Genomic DNA, 24,130 nt, shown 5'->3' on the forward strand with positions numbered 1-24,130 from the left:
TAATAATATAAAAGGACTTAACACCTTCATGCATTGATTCCTAAAATTTTATTTTCTGTATATATTTTTATACATTTTATTTTCTGTATATTTTAAATCATATTAGATTATTATATTTTTAATTTTAGAAAGTTTGACTTTCTATTGCATGGCACTGAACAGGAGTGGCCCTCCAATCTCATGGTACATCCTGTATAATGACAATAAAGGCATTCTAATTCGAAAATGTGGACCGAGCCCCCTAGTGGGCCGCGAAGGTACTGCAGGTGGGCCGCAGTAATGACAGAAATTCAGTATGTACAGTTACTTATTTATATGAATTTAATCATTTATATAAAAAATGAATCAAGAGTGGTAATAGGGGGTGGTTAGTTTGTGATATTACTCATTACTCTGACCTAAATGTACTGCTTTTGTATTGAAGTTTTGTGTTCCAGTAGCAAGTGGGTTAAATACTGTATTAGCTCTTTATATGTGACTGGGTAGCATTAGCAATTTATAGCCAGCAGTCTGTGTTGTTCATGTTTTCTTAATAACATTTTGAAGGAAATAATTATTCATTTGATTCAAGGGAAGATTTAAGATTATTTTTTCTCGGGGGTGGGATTTTCTCATTTTAAAGTCTTAACTCATCCTTAAATCTTGACATTGTGAACGGCTGCCTTCATGCGCATTCATTACTGGCGCACAGAGGCGATCTGCCGCAGCGCTTCTGCGTTGCGTTGGATTGTGGGTATCTTGTGTTTCCTGATAGACTCTGACAGTCGGTCAGCTGTTGAACGGAAAGTTTTTGCCAAAGTTTGAGAGCTTGTTGTCTGGTGTTTTTAGATGCTGGATTCTCCTGGATCAGCATTCCCCGCGCACGGATTTCACGTCTTATCGAGCACCATCCTGTAGAACTAACCGGTTTGTAACGATATAGTGATTAAAAAAAAATTTTTACTTCGTAATGAGCTTGAACGAGCACTCCCTGCAGGCTCTGTCCTGGAGAAAACTGTACCTGAGTCGAGCCAAATTAAAAGCCACCAGTCGGACTTCGGCTCTTTTGTCGGGCTTTGCAATGGTAAGTTGCATTTTAATTTGACCCCGCCGACAGATAAGTTCATGTGACGCAGATTTTTATTTATTTATTTATTTTTATGTTTCCTTTTGAAGGACGGTGACCGTTTTACAGGCCTAATGACGGCTACGGTGCACTGATACTTAACATAAACGACTGTTTTGTTTACTGTAAGTCTAAAAGCTCACACTGTCAGTCCGTTGAGTCATATGTGGCTTCTGTAACGTTATTGCCCCGTTGTGGGGCAGTAATACCTCCGCAGAGGGAAACTTTTTAGTTTAGAGGTGGGGCTCGCCTGCGCACCCCTACATTCAGGTTTATCTTCCGCTTTAGTAAGTAGTCCGCAGAACAGCACTAATACATATGGACACAAGAAACAGTAAAATTTGAGTTTTTTTTTTTTTTTTAAATAATTGCATATAGTGCCACTATTTTTTTTTTAAATGTAACTTCATGTAGTTACAATGCTATTAATAAAACCAAAGACTAATAAAAAAAAAAGAAGCATATTCTATGTAATAAAATACCACAACAGCATATAGTGTGAACTTCTTTCCTTCAAAAAATCAGAGACATACTGTAGTGTACACTTCACCTTTACTGTGTTTAAATATAGACTCATCCTATCTGACCCATACTCAGCTCTGTAGAAGTTTTGCTTTATCCTTTTTTTACCGGCTGGGGCACCTGCACTCCCATTTGCTTCCCATATATATATATATATATATATATATATATATATATATATATATATATATATATATATATATATATATATATATATATATATATTTTTTTTTTTTTTTTTTTTTTTTTTCTTGCCTCATATGCTTATTTATTTAGGTTTTTACTTGATGCACAAAATATTAAGTACAGTAACTCATGACCGAGGATGCAACTGGCCTTCAGATCTTTTTATATATATATATATATATATATATATATATATATATATATATATATACAGGGCTGTCTTTGCTATATGTAAAATACCAAAACACTGTTAACATTTCTTGTACAAATATGTACCTATATACTCAAAGAGGCTCTTGGGTGGCCTGGACCCCTTTGTGGAAAGCAGTATTATATTTGTAATGCTTGTGTGTGTGTGTATGTATATATGTATATGTGTATGTGTATGTATATATGTATATGTGTATATATATATATATATATATATATATATATCTATATATATATATATATATATTATATATATATATATATATATATATATCTATATATTTCTATATATATATTATATCTCTCTATCTATCTCTCTCTCTAGCTCTCTCTCTATCTTCTTCTATCTCTAGCTAGTCTATCTCTCTCTTCTCTCTATCTATCTCTTATCTATCTCTCTCTCTCTCTCTATCCTCGCTTCTTCTCTCTCTCTCTCTCTCTATCTCTATCTATCTATCTCTCTCTATATCTATCTCTCTCTATCTATCTCTCTATCTATCTCTATACTCTATATATAACAGCCTAAGCAAATGTGTTAGAGATGTAGTCTGGGTCAAATAAGTTGAAGTTATTCAGTATAAAGATTACATACATTCTTTGTTTGTATTTGGCATTAGGTTTGGCAGAGTAGACATTCAGTGGCTTATTCACCTAGTTTCCATTCATTTTTACAAACTGTGAAACTCCAATTTTAATTTATAATTTGTGACAAAAACAATGAATCATGTGATTTTTCTCTCAGGTTAACAATTCTGATGCCTCTCAAAAATCAGATATCTGATTTCCTTTTCACCTAACAGCGCTGTTTCCTTGTTTGATTTCCCCAGGTTGCCATGGTGGAGGTACAGCTGGAGCGCGATCATAAGTATCCTCCAGGGCTGCTGATAGCCTTCAGCGCCTGCACCACCGTTCTGGTTGCAGTGCACCTCTTTGCCCTCATGATCAGCACCTGTATCCTCCCAAACCTGGAGGCCGTCAGCAACGTTCACAACCTCAACTCTGTGAACGAGTCTCCCCATGAGCGCATGCACCGCCACATAGAACTAGCCTGGGCTTTCTCCACAGTTATCGGCACCCTCCTTTTCCTGACGGAAGTGATGCTCTTGTGCTGGGTGAAATTCTTACCCCTCAAAAGCAACGCGGATGAGACAAACGGCACCATAAGTTCCGGCGAGGCTGCGGCCATAGCTTCCACCTGCATTATGGTGCCATTTGGACTTGTTTTTATTGTGTTCGCTGTCCACTTTTACCGCACGCTCGTCAGTCATAAAACAGACCGACAGATCCGAGAGCTGGAGCAGGTCATTCGGCTCCAGAACCAGCTGGACCACAGGGCTGAGAACGACGACCTGAAGGCTGCTGTCCATTTTCCCTGATTACAGCTGTTGAACACACAACAGCAGGGACGTTCAGCAAAGCTGTAGTAAAACCTTTATTTTCACTTTGTTGAAATGCTTGTCTTTAGAAAGCTTCTTCTACTGTACATTTCTTTGATACTGCACATTGACAAACGTCCCCAACATGATTCAGTATGTTTTACTGTTAGGTTCTGTGTAAGTCCTTGGCTTTCAGCTGAACACATTTCTGCAATTTATCATCATCATCATCACTTAATGTATGGTAGTCTTAACATTTTCTAAAGGACATGAGCACTTGAGCGCATTGGGATAATACATCCACTTCTTTTGGTTTTTTGTGAAGGCAAAAAACTTCTTGACTTCTTGTAAAAAAATATACAACACAGAAAAGAAATTAAAGTGCTTTTAAGTTATAACAGCACAAGAAAACTGCTGATCAGCGTAAGATCAGCTAAAAACAATCCAGGGCTTTGATTCATTTTCCACTGAAATGAAATCTGGACGCTCTGTTGTTACCTAGTTCTAATCTTTTATCAGTTTCCTATGTGTATTGTACTAATTTATGTGCTGCAGATTCAGTTCAATTTAATTCAATTCAGTTTCATTTTACTTATATAACACCAAATCACAAGAACAGTCACCGCAAGGCTCTTTACATTGTAAGGAAAAGACCCTACAATAATACAGAGAAAACCCCAACAATCAGATGACCCCTATGAGCAAGCACTTGGTGTCAGTGGGAAGGAAAAACTCCCTGTAAATAGGAAGAAGCCTCTGGCAGGACCAGGCTCAGGGAGGGGCAGCCATCTCTTGTGACCGGTTGGGGCTGAGGGGAGGGAGACAGGACAAAAGGCACACTGTGGAAGAGAGCCAGAGATTAATAACTAATGATTAAATGCAGAGTGATGTATAAACCATAGAGAGTGAAAAGAGGTGATTGAAGAAACACTCAGTGCAGCATGTGAAGCCCCCAGCAGCCTAGACCTATAGCAGCATAACTAAGAGGTGGTTCAGGGTCACCTGATCCAGCCCTAACTAGAGGCTTAAACAAAAAGGAAAGTTTTAAGCCTAATCTTAAAAATAGAGAGGATATCTGTCTCATGAAACTGGGAGCTGGTTCCACAGAAGAGGGGCCTGAAAGCTGAAGGCTCTGCCTCCCATTCTACTTCACTCACAGCCAAGAGTCTGTGAGTGAAGTGCTTTTTTGGGGTGATACAGTATTATGAGGTCTTCAAGATCAGATGGGGCCTGATTATTCAAGGTCTTGTGTGTGAGAAAAAGGATTTTAAATTTTATTCTGGATTTAACAGGGAGTCCATGAAAAGAAGCCAATATGGGAGAAATCTGCTCTCTTTTTCTAGTCCCTGTCAGTACTCTAGCTGCAGCATTTTGGATCAGCTGAAGGCTTTTCAGGGAGCTTTTAGGACAGCCTGATAATAATGAATTACAATAGTCCAGCCTAGAAGTAATAAATGCATGAACTAGATTTTCAGCATCACTCTTAGTCAGGATGTTTCTAATTTTAGAAATATTGCGCAAATGCAAGAAAGCAATCCAACATATTTGTTTAATATGTGCATTGAAGGGCATATCCTGGTCAAAATAAGTCCAAGATTTCTCAGTTTTACTGGAGGCCAAAGTAATGCCATCCAGAGGATCTGGTTAGACACCATGTTTCTAAGGTTTTTAGGGCTGAGTACAATAACCTCAGTTTTATCTGAATTTAGAAGCAGGAAATTAGAGGTCATCCAGGCCTTTAACCTCTTTAAGACATTCCTGCAGTTTAACTAATTAGTATGTGTCATCTGGCTTCATGGACTGAAACTCTTCAAATAAACCATTCCTGTGCAGATGATCAGTTAGCTGTTAGATGCAGGTATACTGTAAAACTCCCTCTTACTGCTGCATTTACCTACAGTTTTTGATGGACTGAGATCATGTTTACTAAATTTGTATGGCAGTATCTCCAAGCTTTTACCAAACCTTAGCGGCTTTCTATTTAGCCATTGTCACATATTGTTTGTGTCAAATGTTCCCTGCCTTTTATTTTAAAATATGCTATTTTCATAATCCTTATTTTTAAAGAGCTCCAAAGCAGACAGAGTATATTACCAATAATATCAAGCAGTATTAGTCTGCTTTCAAAAGTGTGTTATTGCACAAAACAATTTAGAGTTCTCCTGTGTCAAAGAAAGGAATGATCCCTTTGTAAGGCAAATATTTGCTTCATGTTACATCACTGTTGCAATTCTGATATACTGTAAACCCCACAAATGGTTTCAAAGAAGTGTTTTTGAGTGTGTGTGTGTGTGTGTGTGTGTGTACATTATTACATTGCATGAAAATGTGTGTGAGGTTTTTTTTTGTACTTGTGTTAGTTTATCGGTTTGAGCATGCTCACATTGTTTAGGTCATTGATGTTTTTAAGGGTGGAATATGCTGTATTGGTGAATTGTTTTACATGGGTTTGGGCACTTTCTTTATAGTTTTTACTGTAATATTGATATGTGCGGTATTGTCGTGACAAAAATGTCAGTATATTGTACCCCAAAATAATTATCCCACTAAATATTGTGAATGCTGTGTTTATGTCAAGGTAAACGCTGTTTTATTGTTAACATGCAATCCGTAGGTCTGGTTTATACTGAGTCATGGCACTGCAGTAACTGTAGACCACATTTGCATTCAAATTGTCCCGACCAGGTGATAAAATCTCTGTGACACGTAGCAGAAACCAAAGACTGTTGGGAGCCGTTCACAGACGTTAAAATGGTTGAATGATGCTGATGATACTTCCTTAAGTAGATTTAAATTTGCCATTGTTGTTTTTGCAGGGTGTTAAAGTTTGTTTTAGTCAGGTAAACTGTGCACACTCCCTGTGTGAAATATGCAAGATGGGAATTACCACTTGTGCCTTCTTTAAAAACACAGCAATGCAAGTGAAGATGGGTCACTGTGTTTCATTTTTATGCTTTAATTATGTGCTTCATTTTTATGTAATTTTTTATATATATATATATATATATATATATATATATATATATATATATATATATATATATATATATATATATATATATATATATATAAAATAGACTATTTTTGTCAGTGCACAGCTTTGAAGTGAACATTTGCTTATGTGTGGTATTGATGCTTCATGAAAAAGCTCGAAGCTTTATGACCTGTTGAGATTATCAGGATGTTTTTGTTGCCAGTTTCAGAATAAAAAAACAAACAAACTAAAAAAAAAAGCACAATAATTGTTTGTTTTTATTATGTTTTAAATTGTATGTTTAATGTCATCTGTGTAGTCAGGTGCATGTATAAAACACGGTTAATGAGGAAACATTCTGATCTATCTCAAATTGCAACATCAATCCACTATGGTTATCTATGGTTTTTATGCAGTAACCATGGTTTTACCATGGTAAAACCATGGTTACTGCATAAACTACATAGTTAACCATAGTGGATTTTCGTAAGGGTAAACCACACTGGAAACACCCTAACATGGATGTGTAGTTTACAGTCCTGGGGACTTGAAGCTGAGACACACAAACCCTCCCTCTCTCACTCTCGACTTTTGTCTGGCTTCTTTGTCACCATTAGCACTTGTTTTGTTACTTTTCTGAAGAAGTTGTGCATGGTTTCCCAGTATTTGGCAGAGCTCTCTGAGTGCAACACAGGACTGATTATTCCTCTCTCCCATTTCCTCAGTTGTATTCCCACAAATGACCTGCAAATCATTAAACTGGTTACCCATTATCTAGCTGCAGTTACAAACTGGCAACAGTAATAGTAACCGCCATAAAGATAATGTGCTTTGTAGTCTGACCTAATGGCATCGTTTATCAAGCTATCAACAGGTCACTCTATTAAAGAAATGCTACGCCTCAGGATGCCATCCAAAAACACTGTACACATTAAAATTGCGATATGTTTATGTGGTATGATGGACAGACTGCTTTTTAAAATGTGGTCGAGACTCCCATATTTTAAAAATGTGAACAACAAACGGTAAAGACACAATTTATTAATATAGTTATAACAAGACCTTATGAAGGCTTGGTCAGGAACAGCCTGTGAGTAATTTAAAAAAAAGCCACACTATTTTTTACATGTATTTTTTTTAATAGATTATAATAAAACTAAGTATCTACAATTATATTGAGAAAGCAATTACAGCAAAAAATATATATTTAAAAAAAAACACAGGTCATTGTAATCAAGAAAACTAGTGTTTAGATTATTAAGGCATGAGGGCAAAAGGTGATTTCAGAGTCATTAAGGTGTTATTGAAGGTGCATATAAATATCTCACCTCTTGATCTACCTTTGGTATTCTTCCGCCTCGTTGAGGGATCTATGTTTCGTCTCCGTCTTCTCGCGGAAGGATCATTATCCAACCTTGGCGACGAACCGTGAAAACACAGAACATTAAATCCCAGCAGTTTTTTTTCCCCCCACAATGTTGCTCCTTCAAAGGATACAACTTTGGTACAGGTAAGCAAGTTTTTTTGTTGTTGTTTTTTTTTAATATATATTGCAAGACTAACCATTGCGTATTTGTGTGTTTCCTTTTACAACCTGTTATCTTTTCACCGAGGATAAGGTTACAGGTGATGCTCTCCATCACCTGTTGGGGTGTGTTATTAACCTCTAGCGGAGCAGCAATGTCGGCTGGCTAACAGCGTGGCACAAAAATGAGCACCCGGAGATGATTGTTGTCGTGTTTGTTAGGTTTTGACGAATGTAATGGAAAGCGAAAACCAAACTACTGAGAGAGAGAGACAGCCTCAACACTGGAGAAGTTGCAAGTTGATTATAGATCCTGCGCTGACAAACGGGCTATACAAAGTCTGCCGTTATGATGGACAATACTTTAACCTGCCGGTGAGCACCTGCCTGCTTTTCACGGATGATGTCAGCACGTTTCTCCGCTATGACTGCCGCATAAGTATATTATATGTATAATAATATTAATAATAATGAGAGGCTTCTCTGCCAGGTTGAGGACTTAGGTCTACTTCCTGTGGTCACAGTCAGAGATCCGCGCATCTGCCGCCTGTGGAGCAAGCACAACAAAACAGACCTCCTGGTTCCCAAATTTAAGGTAATTGTTAAAAATACAGTAATAATAGAAGCATACTTATTATCACGATTAAAAAACAATAATAATAGTGCATTTGTTGTTTTCCCATGTCCCTCCAGATTGATGAATGGTACGTTGCTCCTGTTCCTCCCAAAGAAGTGACTTTTTCTAAGTTGAACGACAATGTGAATGAGACTTTTTTGACTAATATGTGCAAAAAATATGGGAACATTGAAGAACTGGAGATATTTTATAATCCCAGAAACAAGAAGCATTTAGGGATTGCAAAGGTCACGTTTGATACAGTAAGGGCTGCAAAAGACGCTGTCCAGCATCTGCATGAGACATCAGTGATGGGAAATATTATTCATGTGGAACTTGATCCTAAAGGTAAACTTCACATCTTTTATATGTCAGTGTATAAATGTCAGTGTTTGAATTTGCTGATTAACTGGAATGTGCACCTCCTCAGGTGAAAATAGAGCTCGATATCTCCAGCTCTTATTAAGTGGGCTGTACACACCTTGGACGCTGCCGGTGGGCAGCAGTGAACGTTCTCTTCAGAGCTTAATCGACAGTTTGCTGGTAAACACTTAAAGCTGCTCATAATGGATTGAACCATGAAGATACTGTATCTTTAATATTTTTATAACACCTGCTAAATTGATGTTTTTGTCTTAGCATTTAACTTGTCTAAGTTTTTTCTTTTTTACTGCCACATCTTACAGGGAAGCTCAGCCACACAGCAACTGGGAATGCTCTGCAGCCCCACCAGCATTGCTACACCCCTCTCTCTGGACACAGCCTACTCCAGTATTTGTCAAGACACACCTTGCAGCTTTGGGCTTACACCGCGTTCTCAGGGAACCCCCCGCACTCCCAGTTTGTCTGCGACTCCTCTCTCCTCCCAGGACTCCTGCTACTCCAGTCTTCAGGCGACTCCTGTCCTCCAGGGGGAACCCTCCGCCTCTAGTGTTCACAAACTTTTAAGACAAGACCTTTGCCATCGTAGACCTGCCAAGCAGCACAGGGGATGTAGCCAAGTCTCAAATGTTAGCATAATTTTGAAGCAGTTCCAGCCACAGTCATTGCACCCCCTTTCAACCAGAAAACAAACTAGCTGCCAGCAGCTTGCACTGTGGAGTCACAGTGCACAAACCTCTTCTAACAATAATGATGAGTCTTCCTTTAATCTTGCCTCCCCTTTTCAGGAGAATGAAGATGTTGTTAATACTAGTTGTCCATCTTCACCTCTGAACAGCAACACTTTCAGCATCCTGAGCATTAATTTCTCAGCTGACCAGCAAACTATAGCAACCTCTCTGTCTGATAACCACCAGCCAGAGGCAGCTGTATCAAGTTTAGACTCCCGCATTGAAAGTTTGCTGATAAACAGCCAGATTGTTGACCCCTTATACTTTGATAGAAAGACTTTGGAGGCTGATGCACACTCTCAAGACAGCCCAGCTTCACCTGGCTCACCTCTTAAGGTCGCTTCCTCAGACGACTCACTGTTTTGTGACCCCATCACAAGCAGCCACCAGGGCCCCCACAATAATGTGGTGGATGAAAATGAAGACGATGAAACTACTCAAGCTGTTTCATTCCTTACAAGAATCTCCCAGTCTCCCAGTCCATCATATATTGGATATTTAGAGAGCAGAACACACATAAACAATAAAGGTGCAGAGAGGGTCCAGCCATTGTCATGCCCAAAGGTAATCTATCAAAATACATTGCAGTGATAATAAAAGTAGTATTTATCGTGTTGTTATTATGTAAAAATGTTAATGTTCTAATGTTAATCAGCCAGTCAGGTATTTTTTTTTCTGTCTTACTCAGCAGCATCATGCAGCATATGAGGATAGGGAGCATTCAAATAATAGACTGTCTGAAGTGCTGACACCAGCTGAAGACCTCTCACTGCCTGAGCCTCCATCTGGTTGTTCTTCTAGTGCCACTGCTCAACAGCTTATCCCGAAAGCTCCTCCGACTGTTACAGCTGGACACCCCCAACCCCCAGCACCCCCTTTCCTTTTCCCCATTCCTCCATTTGCCCCCTCTCTTCCACCTGTTCCACCTCGCCTGCCAGACGGCACTATTCCCATCCCACCTCCAGGATGGATCCCACCTCCGGGCCATAAAACTGCCATCCCCATTCCTCCTCCCCCCATTCCACCTCCTACTTCAATTCCTCCCCCACCAACTTTCCTGAGACCCCCTCCACCTTTGATAGTGCCACCCTCTATTCCACCTCCTGTGCACATGTACCCCTTACCCATGCAGCCTGCATGTCCTTTGGATAAGGGAAATCCTCCAAGGCATGGCGGTGCACCTTCATTATTCCCTCCACCACCCTGGCCTGCACCTCCTTTTCCAAGGTTTAACCCCTTTGTGCCACCACCGGACTACCTGCCCGTGCGGGTAAACCCCAATAAGGTCACAACAGAAAAAGTTTTAGATATCCTCATGGATGAACTGAAGTCAATCATTAAGAAGGACATTACGCGTAGAATGATTGAAGGAGTCGCTTTCAAGGCATTTGAGGAGTGGTGGCACTGCCAGGAGAAGGAGACAAAGGTGAAACCTTCACATCCTTTTTTGTCTCTTACTGTAAAGTGGGCACATGAACAAAACCATTTGTGCCAGTACTCTTTTGGAGCCACTGGGCCTTATTACTGTTTTATTCATTTAAGGTGCAAGCTTCTCCTCTGAAAAGTGGAGCGACAAGATCGGAAGAGAGGAACAAATTCCTAAATCCCCTCAGTAACATCGGTGAGCAGAGGAAAAAACCACCACTGCCTTCATTCAAGGTATTCTGGTCTGCAGGCTGTTATTTGAAACACATTTTGACTGATAAGTGATGCCTAAATAAAATTATAAAAACAAATGTTTTTCATGCAGGTAAAAAGGCAGAGGTCAGAAGGAACAGGAGATGACTCAGGTTCTGCTCTTGGTCGTTGTGGTCAGTGCAATTAATTTAAATTTCACTGTAGATTAACTTTCTATGTGAGACTGTTGCTTTAGCTGTTTTAACTGTGTAATTGTCCTTGTTGTTTTAGATGTGAAAAAAGGGGACGACATAGTGAGAACGTCATCCGAGAGAGCCAAACGTAGACACGCGAGGCCACTAGACCTGGACAGTGATGATGATAATGGTGAAGATGGGGAAGACGATAATACACTTCAAGATAATGAAATGATACCAGACAAAGTGAAGGTTTTTGTGCCAGAAGAGGATGAGCCACAAATCCTGGTAAATGAAGAGATAGAAAAGAAAAAGAAAGTAAATGAGAAATAAATAAAAAATACCCATAGGTCAGAATTTGAGGGGTTTTTTGTACTAAAATGTCAATTTTAACTGGCAACCGTGAACTTCTGAAGACATCATTATATAACTGGTGCTCTAATTAGTCTGACAGAGATGATCGTGGTGGTGGTGGTGATGATGATGATGATGATGACGATGACAGTAGTCATCCTGTGGAAGAAAATGAGCTGGCAGAAGAACTGATGGAGGATCAAGATGATGGAGAGCAGTGCTTAGATTGTGGTATGTTAAAATCTCATACAACACTCAACACCAGTTTTCAGTCACATATCCAACATTAAACTGTGCTGTCTTTTTTTCAAACGTAGAGATTTTTTCAGAGAGCAGTTCCTTGGAGGAAAGTGAGCACACGTCAGACTCCGACTCTTCAGATTCGTTGTTCTCAGAGGGCTTTAGGGATACGTCCTCTGACCTGACCACTGAAGGTGAAGACACTGAGGAGGACAGTGAGGACACCAGGAGTGACGAGTGTGTGGTGATCTCATCAGATGAAGATTCAGCGGAGCTCGAGCTCCCTCCTACCCCCTCAGCCCCGCTAACCCCTGGTGCTCAGCTGGATCTGAACCAGGAGGGCTGGTCAGATCTGTTCCAAAGGCAGGAAATGGAGGAGAACCTGTATACATCCTGCCAAGAAGACAACTGTGACTTTGATGCCATGATGGAGCTAAATGCCAGCGAATCCCAGGACCTGCAGCCCCGATCACCTCTAGGACTCTCAGGTTTTACGTCTTGTGTCTTGTATAACAATAGATCAATTAAGTTAGTGCCACCAGGTTAGTCAAAAGTGGTTTAATTGTCACTCATTCATATAACAATAACTAGTAATACTGCCTGAATTTTCAGTGTACTACAAATTATACTTGCAAACCTCACAAAGAACTACACATAGGTAAGCTGTATAACGGGTTTTTAAATAATGATGTATAACAATTCCTTGTTAATCTGTATAGCAGTGGAGCCAGACCTTGATGTGGAGATGGAAAGCCCTGGATGGACAGTGGAGTCTCCAGAGAACATAAAAAACCTGAGGCCTCCCACTCCTACTGGCTACCTGGTGGACAGTGACCCTGACGTGCTTTTAAAAAGCAGACCATCATCTCCAGCTGTGGAGGAGGAGGAACGACCACCAACACCAGGCAAGGGGATAGTGGCTGAACTGGAAAGTGAGGATTCAGAGAAAGTTCTGTCCCTCTTCCCAGCAAGCTGTGGACTCACTCAGCTTTCCTCTGATCTCCTCATGGCATCACACCCTTTATACCAGGAGATGCCTAAGACTCCTGGTAGAGATGAAAGAAGTATATGGACTCATTACAGCTCAGGAAGAGCTCCTGCAACACCTGGAAGAGGGTCAGCAGATTTAGAATATAGCACAGTGAGCCCACCACCTTTCCAATCCCTGCCCAGCAATTCATACATCACACCCCCAAAAACTCCAGGAAGAGACATTATCCTACCTCGAAGATCAATAGTCCACAAGAGGAAATCACAAATGGTAGCCACATCACTGCCTCTGTCATGTAACAGCTTTTTCAGAGGTTCTCCCATCACAGTGTCCTCCCCATGCAGTGTCTGTGAATCTGTGGCCGACAGTGTTGATGGGAGGGATGTACAGATCCGTTCAGGTGTGAGAGCAAAGCCCTTACAGGGACTGGAGAATATGCCTGAACTGTTGGACAAAGAGAAAACCTTACTGAGGCAAAAACGGTGGAGGAGGCTGAAGAAGAGAAGGCGAGCCCGTCACTGGCAGAGATCATTGAAAAGAATATGTTCATTCTCCTCTCACAGCCATCCTCACAGGTGGCGTTCACCCTGTGAGGAGAGGAAAATCCTTCATAGTGTTTGGAAGGATGGCCTAGATGAAGAAGATGCAAGGTTTCTGCAGTGCACCTACGAAAGGCTGCAGGCGCAGGATGATGGCTCTGGGTGGCTCAGTGACACCCTCTGGATACCTCATCCTCATATCCTTTATTGACAATGTTTTATGTTACCATTATTCTTTAAATTGTGGGAAATACTTCAGTTTTTTAAATCATATTTTAGTGTTTTATTAAATTGAGTGTATTTATTTAATTATGTGTATGAGTCCAGATAAACAGATAAACTTTTTTGAATGACACACAGCACTGTGATTATTCGTCTGTTCTTCAAATCCTTGACTGCTGCTCACTGACTAAGATCCATGCAGAGAAGAGTGAGGAACACAAACCCTGGCAGCCAAACCACAGAACCGGCTCTGCACGTAGTGAAGGTTTTTACAAGATCAGCAGGAAGGATAAAATGAAGTATCTCAACAGCACGAGGCTGGCTGCAGAGCTTCCATCTACAAGTGCTCAGGTATTAAAGAGGACACACTGTGATGATTTCTGTGTCCAGTTTATTTAATCTCTTTAATATTGACATATTTTTCAGCAGGGACTGTGCATCCCAGCCCAGCAACCGTCTTCACTGCGTGCTGGATCTGACTTCAGGTGTGAACAGCGCCGCCTGCTGTCTTCTTTCAGTTGTGACAGTGACCTGGTCAAGTTCAACCAACTCAAGGTTAGCAGGAAGTTAGTAAAGATGAGCACACTGTACTGTAAAAACCCTGCACTCAGTTTGAAAGAAGCCTACACAGAAGTGGAGTCCAAAACTTCTGGGCAGAGAACAAAACGGCACATTAGTTCTGCTCTCTCAAAGCTTTCTTGTCATTTATGTAAGCAGTTTCCAGGAATAGTTCTCCAGGCTTCTTGAAGGACATTTCAGAGCTTTTCTTTGGATGTTAGTAGATATGTTTGAGGGCATTTTATTTTAAAAGAGGAACAACTGGATCTTTCAGGTCCTGTAACAGGTTTTTGCTGAAAACAGATACCGTTCATCTGTAGTAGATTGTTTTACAGGCCTAACGCTTCCACTTTTGTCCTCTATTTGACCAGTTTCATCAATTTTTTTTTAAGGACACACTGCACTTGCTAAGATATGCCAAGTTTTCAGCTAATAGCTATTTGGGAATCACCTTGTTTGTGGAAAAATACTATTTTATGTGTGTCAAACTGTGTTACCTTTGGCATTTTTTATAGATTCAACTAAAGAAATGGGAACATTTTTGTGTTTTTAGGATAGGCTGCTGGTAACAAAAGTAAAGTAAGTTGCCTGTTATGTGTAAACACAACACTGGTTCATCCCTTGAGTTATGTGCCTTTTTAAGCTGAAGAGTATCGCACAACATTGTATATAAATTTACATAATCGCATATACTAGCTCAGCAGTGATTAACATAATCTCATTTAAGTGACAGTCCACTTTGCAGCTGTTGAAGCCTGTATTTTATCTTCTGATAGTTCCGGAAGAAGAGGATTCGTTTCAGCAGGAGTCACATCCATGAGTGGGGCCTGTTTGCCATGGAGCCTATATCTGCAGACGAGATGGTGATTGAGTATGTGGGCCAAGTCATCCGGCAGGTAATTCAGACGCAAATTAATGACACACTTTCTTAATGCAACCTGATCCTCCTACAAATGCCACACATGCACTTTTAATAAACTCCTTTTTCCCCTGATTGTTTATCTAAATGAGTCCACTGGGGGCCTCAGGTCGTTCTGGGTAGTTTCCAGGAGTACGTGTAGAGTGCTGGTGATAAACAACCCTGGCATGAAAAGCCACATCTGTTTTCTTTCTCCTCAGGTCATTGCCGACATGAGGGAGCAGAGATACGAGGAGGAGGGCATTGGAAGCAGCTATTTGTTTCGGGTGGATCAGGACACCATCATTGATGCTACTAAATATGGGAACTTAGCCAGGTTTATCAACCACAGCTGCAATGTGAGTATGAACCTGTGGCGCTGTGGTTAGAGATGAAAGTGATTCCAAATAAGGCATTCCCATTAAAAGGTGTGGATTTTTTTTTTCTTTTTTTTTTTGTCTTACAGCCTAACTGCTACGCAAAGATCATCACAGTGGAGTCTCAGAAGAAGATAGTTATATACTCCCGCCAACCGATAAACGTCAATGAAGAGATTACTTATGACTACAAGTTTCCCATTGAGGAAACAAAGATTCCTTGTTTGTGTGGTGCAGAAAGCTGCAGAGGCTCCTTGAACTAATCATCTATTAAATGACCTGATTATGTTAAGAGCCAAAGTGACAAGCTAAACTCAAAAAGTCATTTTAATGATGTCCAGTCAGTACAATCAGAAACTTTATGGAAGTCATAGAAGAGCTCCTGAAAGCATTGCAGACCCGTGGTACTCAGTGAATAATGATTTAATACTAAGCTGCCATAAACAATATACAAGGATCAAACACTCACAGAGAGCTGGTGTAGAATGAAACCTGTAAAAACCTGCTGTTTTATGAGAAACATTTGAGAACAGTTAAAATAAAGGTCCCAGTTTCTGTCGACCTTATTGTTCAAAAGTCAACAAAAGTGTATAGTTAAATGTTTTCATTTGTGAGAGCTCAAATGATGTTTTGCTTGAGTCAAGCTTGTGTCAATAATAATGGTTTTCCTGTTGATGTTTAATAAAAACTGGAAGCACTGCATTATGATTTGAAGTTGTACTCATGTAATTTTTTGCGAAAGTGGGAGAGACATAAAATGAACAATTACTTGTAATAAAATATGCATCGGGCACAGACACACACAACATCAGTATACATGCTTTGTGTATTTCTCACAGTCTTAAGAGAAACAATGTAGTACGTTATCAGTATAATACTTCTAAGGAATAAACAGGATATTTAATAGTGTTCTTTTTGTAGGAAACTTATGGTTATAACACATTTTCAGAGTTCTTAAATGAATGTATCGCTGAGTTTACATCTTCTTTAAATCTCCATTTGGTGTCAGAACAGTCAGATTTCCTCTAGCATGCTGGTCTGCTTCAATAGCCTCAAAAAGAGACTTGAAATTTCCTGCACCAAAGCCCTGTGGATGAGAAGGTGAAATGTACAGTATAAGGTTTTTCTTAATACATTAAACATACTGTAGAGTATGTTTGCACTGTATCTAGTGCTGCCCTCACCTGGTGATTGTGTCTCTGAATGACTTCCAAGAACACAGTGGGGCGATCCTGAACCGGCTTGGTGAAGATTTGAAGTAGGTAACCTTTGTCATCGTAATCCACCAAGATCTTTAGTTCCTGGGTATAGATTAGGTAACGAGACAATATTTTGCATTATGGGGATAGAAGGTTGACCTGGTGTTTCATATACTCATCACAGAATGTGTTCTGTGCACATTTTGCCATTTATTTAATGTGATTAGAGAGTGAATTGAGTCAACGTCCTGCAATTAAAAAATTTCTGACCTGCAGGACATCAAGGTCCTCTGAGATTTTGACCTTTGAGTGTTTCAACTTCTCTCTCAGCTGGTTGTAGTAAGTCTCTGGCACAGACATAAACTCCATCCCACGCTCCTTCAGGTTACGAATCTGCAAACAAGTGATTCATTATTAGATTTTATCTGCTTTTACAAAACAACCTGTTGCAAAGGTAAACACAGTGTTTTAGTAGTCATACTGCAGTAATGATATCTGAAGTCCTCATGGCAATATGCTGCACTCCTGGACCTCCGTAGTACTCCACATATTCCTGTAAGCGAATAAAATTGTTTTTAGTCCACCAACCATATGGTTAATGTTTGTTAAATTGAATACTTTGGCTCTGGTTTTAATCTGGCAACACAGATATTTAATTAACACCGTCAAACTGTAAGCAACATGCCTGGATTTGAGACTTTCTTTTTCCCATTGCAGGCTCATTGATGGGCATTTTCACAGTCTCCTCATAGTTTGCTACTACAATTGAGCGCAGGGCGCTGAATTCTGTCTGAAGTTGCTTGTCATCCACAGACCAGAAGCGGTGAAAGAGAAGGTTCCTTTGATACCTGTTAAATGAAGAACCACAGATTAGGAGCCACTGTGGTGTAAAAAACCTTGAAGTTGCTCTCACAGTGTTTTTATACAATGAGGCAAATCATTTGATATCTTCATGCTCTGGATTATCTAGATAAGAGAAGTCAACATTTTTTGGAATGCAAAACATCGGGGACTGACTTTTTATGAGCCAGAAAGAATTTGGTTCTTCACATCTAAAAACCACCAGCCTGAGTTTCATGCCTCTTCAGGGTTAAACCAATGAGCATGCTCATTTAGAGAACTGCCCTCATTCCCCTAATGGAGTAGAAAAAACAAGATCCAGATGTGGAGAACCCACTTAATGCAAAGTCACGCTGAGCCCTGCAACATGCCAAAAAAATAGAGTTATGTAAGAATCAGACACCCTTTAGTTTTGCCTCTCATCCACCCACTGGCTTGTATTTCTGCGGAACACATGGGAGATGTTGGCCTTCGAGGTTTTTTTTGCTAGACTGACTTTCTAAAATGTGGCTAGTATTATATTTGAAAGGGTGTATTTTAACACAAAACATGATCTTTTTCTAAATCTAACCAAATAGTTATGCTAATTAACCTAACCAGGCTGCAATTGAAAATATTCTACTAGGAAACCTTCAAGGCTTCTGCAGATCCCACCCCAACAGCAATGTACCAGAGCATGTATGGTACTCTGGTGTTTGATAGATGCGAGTCTTACCATTCCACCACTGGAACCATCTCATCATCCGGCTGGTTTCCTACAACGTGATCAATGAAGTCCAGATTTCCACTTGGGCTGCATGGAGGCAAAAGCACACAAACAAATCATTCAGTATCATTATCATCATAATCATTATCATCTCATGAGTAATTTATGTTTGCTCACAGTTTGTCGAGTAAGGGGTCCTTGAACAGAGGAGGATGGAAACCAGGGAGAAACAAGCCAGTGTATCCTGTCCTTTCCACAAATGTGTGAGTGGTATCACCGTACTGAAGTAAAAAAAAGCAAATTCCAAATCCTGGCTTTTCTCACATTTCCAGATTATTTCACAAAGCCTGAAATCACAACATTTAAAATGTTCATTGTAAATATACAGGACTTACTGTTTGCAGCACAGCCAGCCTGACTTTACCATACTTATCCTCCACAGTGTAGGGCTCCTTTATAATGACTGCTCCTCGCTCCCGGGCTTTCTGTAAGGGAAATAATATTAATGCATTATGCAAGCAAAAGCTTTCAATTAGTAAAATTCATTATGAGCAATTAACTTCAAAAAAAAAAAAAGAGAGCCCCGAATGCATGTGTAAAATAAAACCTGAAGCGTTACCTGAACCAGAAAGTCACAGTCCTCCACGGTAAATGCAATGTCCTTCACTCCATCCCCGTGCTTAACCAAATGATCTCCCATCTCTTAGAAAAAGATGAGAAAAAACATTTTCTTTAGCTACACAGATGGTCCCTCTTAGCTCATTTTCAACAATTTCTCCCTTCCTCGCTTATTAATATTGATTGTTAGGGATCAGTTATGGCACAGATGTTCTTACAGCAGACCAGCTGATATTTTTAGACACAAAAGTGGAAAAAGTTAGTTGTCTTCAGAATAAGAGGAAGAATGAAAAAAAAAGTAACATAGTAGTAAATCAATCAATCAATCAATCAATCAATCAATCAATCAATCAATCAATCAATCAATCAATCAATCAATCAATCAATCAATCAATCAATCAATCAATCCTTTATTAGTCATTGTACACAATGTACACAATGAAATTACGCTTCCAAAACATCCATCCAAAAAGCACAGCGAAGCAGGGTAGATAAGGAGGGGTTGGGAGAGGAAGAAAAGGCGTCCACCTCTGGAGAGAGCCGAGAAAGAATAAAATGTGCAAAAATAAAATAGAAGAGTAAGGTTGTTTTATGAATTTCTTTGTGAATGTGAAAAAAAAATGTCAAGAATAAGTGTGAAAGGCACCCAGCTCCTTATCAGTGCTGTACCTTTGTTTCCAGGACTTAGGGCAGATGAAAACACATAAATGATCTGTGAAACACAAAGCGCACACATAAAAATAATTAAACTCATAACCCTGTGCATCTTTAACTTACACTTGAGTCACTCTGTAAACAGCTCCAGTTTGAGTCTGATTTAGCTGTTTTGTTGAGAGCCACTGTTACAATTAACATCACTCAACAAATCTGCACACTGTGAGTAAAGTTGTGTCATTATTTAATTTCCATTCTTTCAGGCTCCGGGCACTGAGTGCTCTCTACCTTGCTTTGTTTGACTGCATGTGACACCACTTCACGACTGCCCGTCTCCAAACCTTGGTAAGCCAACGGCTCAAATCCAAGCTTGTTACAATAATATGACGCAGCCTGTAGGAGACAATTGAAAACATGAAGAGTTACAGTCAGCTGAAAAGATGTTTGCAACAGATTGGCTTTAGCGCCATCTCCTGGTGATGAGTTTTGATGCTGTTGGTGCCATAGTAGATCTTGGAGGTGGTAAAATGAGTATGCGGTCTGGTGTTTTATGTGCTGTGTTCCCTCCACCCCTAGGGATAGCCAATAAAATTCCAGAGTTTATGCTGGAATTTTGGAATGCTGGGGGAAAACAAGTGGAGTTAACTTACCTGCTTTGCATTTCCAACCCAGAACGTTATGTGGTCAAAGCAGAGGAACCTGCCCAGCTCATGCTAAATACAAAAAGAAATAACAGAAATCAGTCACATGTGGAAGTTTTTTTTTTTCAGTCATCAGCACCGTTTAACATCTAACAATCCTGAAACCAGCTTATAGTCAACAGTGGTATAACTGATGGCTGCAACATGATTAAATAATCTCTGCAGGGCAACACATATGAATTAATTATTTACCTTCTCGCCTTTGTCTGTGTATGTTGTCTATAATTAGAAGAAACACACTGCAAGTCATGACTTAAATAAAAAGAACCGGTTTCATGGACTAACAAATATTATTTCCAACACAATTTCTCAGTGTGACAGAAGAAAGGAGCAATTTCAGAGAATTCATCAGAGACGAGCAACTCACCATCTTTGCTGGAGTTGGCGTGACCTGAGAGTCTGAATGAAATCTGCGGTGAGTGCCTGAATTTAAAAGCCGGACAGGAAGCGTCTAAACCCACTCCCACCAATGAGAAGGAGGCACTGGAGGAGGAGAGCGAGTCAATGCTCTGTGCACTTTTGCTGTTATGCAATGATTACTTTGGAAAATATTTCAAAACTTTAAAGATCTCAATAAAACTCATCACTTCATTCACTTGTATCTGCAACAGGTTCAATAGGATCTATTTCACAATCATATTGTGAAGTAGATCCATCCAGAGACTTGAGGAAAATTTTAGTTTGCTAACAAAAAAAACGCTTGAACGACTGTTTGTTACTCTGTAAGATTTGATAACACTTTTTGCATCTAAACATTATTCTTCAGAAAGGATACAAAAAACTAACTGTCCACATAGGCTTTGAATTACAGTGGCATTTTTTTCTAGGAGAAGAAGAATGGGTCCATATGTTACTGTTTAGTGGGAAGAGGAGGCTCACACATCCCAGACTCTCATTGGCTCATAGGGTTTATGCTGAGTCAACTTTTATGTGCTTTAAAATACCCCCCCCCCCCCCCCCCCCATCCCATCAATCTCCTCCACTTGAAGTTTTCTTTTGATTTTAAAACTATTCCATTATCTTTAAAAATCAAATTGGCCATAACTTAGTTGTGGTTCATGCAATGTTTTCACAAAAGGTGTGAATGAGCTCAGAGTGAATGCTATCTGTATAAGACATTCCTCAATTAGACTGCGCCAGTTTATTACACAGCAACCTTGATGATAAAACAAAGGAAAATATTCAGGACAAGGATCCTGCATCAAATCTAACAGATCCTGCTGAAGGTGGATGTATGATAGAACCTGCCTAGTGCATGCAAGCGAGCGGATGAACTCGTGACCCCAAGCACAAACAGCACTGTTGAGTCTTTTTTGCAAGAAACAGCAGCTTCATGGTCCAAGGAAGCAAAGACGGCTCATCAATTCAAATAAAGCTACAGTCAGTGTGTATACATGCATAGTTCACGATTATTTTTGCAGAATCTTCTGCAGTAAACTCCACCCTGACCTCCTAGACATGGAGTGAAACCCAAAGTCTTCAGTAATTTACTATTATATGCTGTGATTAAATGTCCGTCTTCCTTGTGTATTTAATAGAAAAACATATGCAGTCAAATTTTCTGTCAAACAGCAGATTTGTTAGTTGTCTGTTACAGTTCTGCTTTCCAGTAACAGCTCACTAATCACTAGTGAGAAATTCAAACCCGCCCCTCAGCGTTCCAGCTGTCCCTAAAGGTCTTTGTTTTTCATGCTGTTACCAGGAGGCTTAATGTTGTCATGGGATGCAATGACACACACACACAGACAAAGGACCATAACATGTGTGATCAAATATTTGTAGCTGTATTACATAACTACTACTATTACATGATTTAATAGTGTGATATGGGAGGGGTTAGAGCACATGCTGATGAGCTGAGTTGCACTGACACCGCAGCACTCCTCACATAATTATAGTGGCTCGGTTCAAAGGAGACAGTCAAGACTGAAAATAAAAATGAGTGATACTTTCTCTGAAACAAATCCAGAAATCCTGGTGAGCAGTGAACAAGAGAAGCAACAACAGGAGCAACAACAAAACAGTGCTTCTGCAGGAGAGCAACATGCCTGTTCTCTCAGTCTGGATGATAAATGCTTGGAGGACAGTGCACCTGCAGAAAAGGAGCCGCAGGCAAAGATGCAGTCTATTTTGCATCAGGTACGTAACCAGATCAGATCTCAAGCGGGTGTGAGACTCCCAAAGAGCAGCATACTGGAGCTAGTGCAAAAAGTCAAAGAAATAGAGCTCGCACAGCTGAGCGTGGAAGCTGAGGGCGAGGAGGTGAGCGGTGGAGAGAAAAAACAAGTGTTGACACATGAGCGCAAACATGAGATGTGTCCGAAGGAGGGGGAGGAGGAGTTGTGTGCAACATTTGAGGAAAAATTTGAAGCTAGAACAAAGGCCTTAAAGGATGAATTTCAAGTTCAGATTGCAGAGGTGCGCACAGAAATGCAGGCCTACACTGACCAGGCTCTGAAAGCTTTGGAGTCTAAGATGCAAGGCTGGCAGTCCCACAATCAGCCAGAGGCAGAGCCCAGAGAGCAAGAGAGCAAAGCTCCAGACAAGAAACCGAAGCCCTCAGCAGCTCCTTCTCTGGGGTCCAGAAGAGGAAGGGTCCTGACTCGGACCATGACTACCATCATCCCTAAGACCTGCGCTCCTGTCATCGTTGGCCCACGTGCCAAATCAGAGACAATGAGCTTCTTGAAGGATGAATGCTCCCGATTTCCTCCTGAAGATCCAGTTTTCTCTTTATCAGGAAACAAGGCCTGCCAGAGCCACAAACCTCTACCCCCAGCTCGCTCCCAACTGCATCAGCGTAAAAAGCCCGTTCAGGCAAAAGCTAAACCAGGAAAATGAGTCAGCAAAATCTTCATCATTCATGCAGCAAAAGAAATCACTGGTAACGCCTGTTGCACTTAACCTGTTATACTAACTCAGCACTGCTCATTGCATAAATAAAAAGAATGTAATATGTATGAATGTAATAAATGCATGTAATAAATAACAAATAAAGACCTTCCTAAAAGACATTCATAGTATCTCTTCAAGTTACAGTGTGTAAAATCTCACCACAAGATGTCAGTAGAGATTACAGTCAACTGAATTCTGTTTTCTTACCCCTCGCACTTCAAATGCATAATACCAGCTACAGTGGCCACTGTAGGACAAGCAACTCTGGCCGCTGTTCATCTGTAATAAGTGTAGGCTGTCAGTCTGCTGTTTACCTCAGCTGTCAATATGCCAGATGTCCACATCTATTTACTCTGGAGCAGGCTGTAAAACTTTGTGAAAGGAGTCCGATACGAGTTGATGAATCAGTGACGCTCATTTCTGTCCAAAGACAGCAATACTCAGGTGAGTGGTTAAGGATATGCAAACACTACTGTTTTTGCCGCTGCTCTGGCGTTAGTGAAACTTTCCTTGAAGTGGATGTAACATTGTGACACACTGTGACACTTAGCGAATAAACTCTCAGACGATGTAAGAATGTAATCAAACTTTTTACCAGAGGGAAATGGGATTTTTTTTAGGATCACTATAAGCCTCCTGCATGTGATAGTGTGATCATGGATGTTTTCTGGTTTATATTTTAAAGGGTTTGCTATTGTTAAGCAGGTAGGACAATAATTTTAGTTATAGAAACAGAAGCGTGAAAGGTTCAGTTTCATCTTCAAAAGAGGAGGCATGGTTTTTAATGTTTTCTGGGTGTGTAATTACAAATGTAGAAAAGGGAGAACAGCACAACAGTCATGCACAACAAAATGATTGAATATGTAAGATGGTGCAACATTGTTTTCCCTTCCAGGCC

The 24,130-nt window shown here is 40.1% G+C and overlaps 3 protein-coding genes across 7 annotated transcripts; 2 read left to right on the forward strand and 1 right to left on the reverse strand.

The window, feature by feature from the left end:
• The first annotated feature begins 743 nt into the window (after window positions 1-743).
• On the forward strand, window positions 744-4,283 carry LOC115785845 (calcium release-activated calcium channel protein 1-like). 2 transcript variants are annotated; one of them, XM_030737749.1, is made up of 3 exons: window positions 1,007-1,063; window positions 1,156-1,230; window positions 2,851-4,283. In XM_030737749.1, the coding sequence occupies exon 3, from the start codon at window positions 2,857-2,859 to the stop codon at window positions 3,397-3,399; it is 543 nt and encodes a 180-aa protein (XP_030593609.1). In that variant the 5' UTR covers window positions 1,007-1,063; window positions 1,156-1,230; window positions 2,851-2,856; the 3' UTR covers window positions 3,400-4,283. The 2 variants fall into 2 exon arrangements, with proteins under 2 accessions (XP_030593608.1, XP_030593609.1); XM_030737748.1 differs by lacking the exon at window positions 1,156-1,230 and having other exon boundaries at window positions 744-1,063.
• A 3,491-nt stretch (window positions 4,284-7,774) lies between these two features.
• On the forward strand, window positions 7,775-15,979 carry LOC115785339 (histone-lysine N-methyltransferase SETD1B-A-like). 4 transcript variants are annotated; one of them, XM_030736866.1, is made up of 18 exons: window positions 7,775-7,883; window positions 8,121-8,273; window positions 8,389-8,493; window positions 8,592-8,862; window positions 8,945-9,057; window positions 9,201-10,190; window positions 10,315-11,052; window positions 11,169-11,285; window positions 11,377-11,437; window positions 11,535-11,728; window positions 11,887-12,025; window positions 12,112-12,522; window positions 12,754-13,761; window positions 13,971-14,137; window positions 14,213-14,341; window positions 15,121-15,240; window positions 15,464-15,601; window positions 15,709-15,979. In XM_030736866.1, exons 2-18 carry the CDS (start codon window positions 8,136-8,138, stop codon window positions 15,880-15,882), a joined length of 5,013 nt encoding a protein of 1,670 aa, XP_030592726.1. In that variant the 5' UTR covers window positions 7,775-7,883; window positions 8,121-8,135; the 3' UTR covers window positions 15,883-15,979. The 4 variants fall into 4 exon arrangements, with proteins under 4 accessions (XP_030592726.1, XP_030592728.1, XP_030592729.1 ...); XM_030736868.1 differs by having other exon boundaries at window positions 14,216-14,341; XM_030736869.1 differs by having other exon boundaries at window positions 10,318-11,052.
• A 248-nt stretch (window positions 15,980-16,227) lies between these two features.
• Window positions 16,228-20,769, reverse strand: LOC115785340 (4-hydroxyphenylpyruvate dioxygenase-like). Its single transcript, XM_030736870.1, has 14 exons — window positions 20,705-20,769; window positions 20,530-20,556; window positions 20,287-20,349; window positions 19,925-20,029; window positions 19,652-19,694; window positions 18,984-19,066; window positions 18,760-18,849; window positions 18,542-18,645; window positions 18,374-18,451; window positions 17,504-17,666; window positions 17,300-17,371; window positions 17,089-17,211; window positions 16,804-16,920; window positions 16,228-16,706 (listed from the first exon to the last, which is right to left on the reverse strand). Exons 1-14 carry the CDS (start codon window positions 20,705-20,707, stop codon window positions 16,596-16,598), a joined length of 1,182 nt encoding a protein of 393 aa, XP_030592730.1. The 5' UTR covers window positions 20,708-20,769; the 3' UTR covers window positions 16,228-16,595.
• Window positions 20,770-24,130: the final 3,361 nt, after the last annotated feature.

This window comes from Archocentrus centrarchus, chromosome 9 (genome assembly GCF_007364275.1).
Source record: "Archocentrus centrarchus isolate MPI-CPG fArcCen1 chromosome 9, fArcCen1, whole genome shotgun sequence".
NCBI lineage: Eukaryota > Metazoa > Chordata > Actinopteri > Cichliformes > Cichlidae > Archocentrus > Archocentrus centrarchus.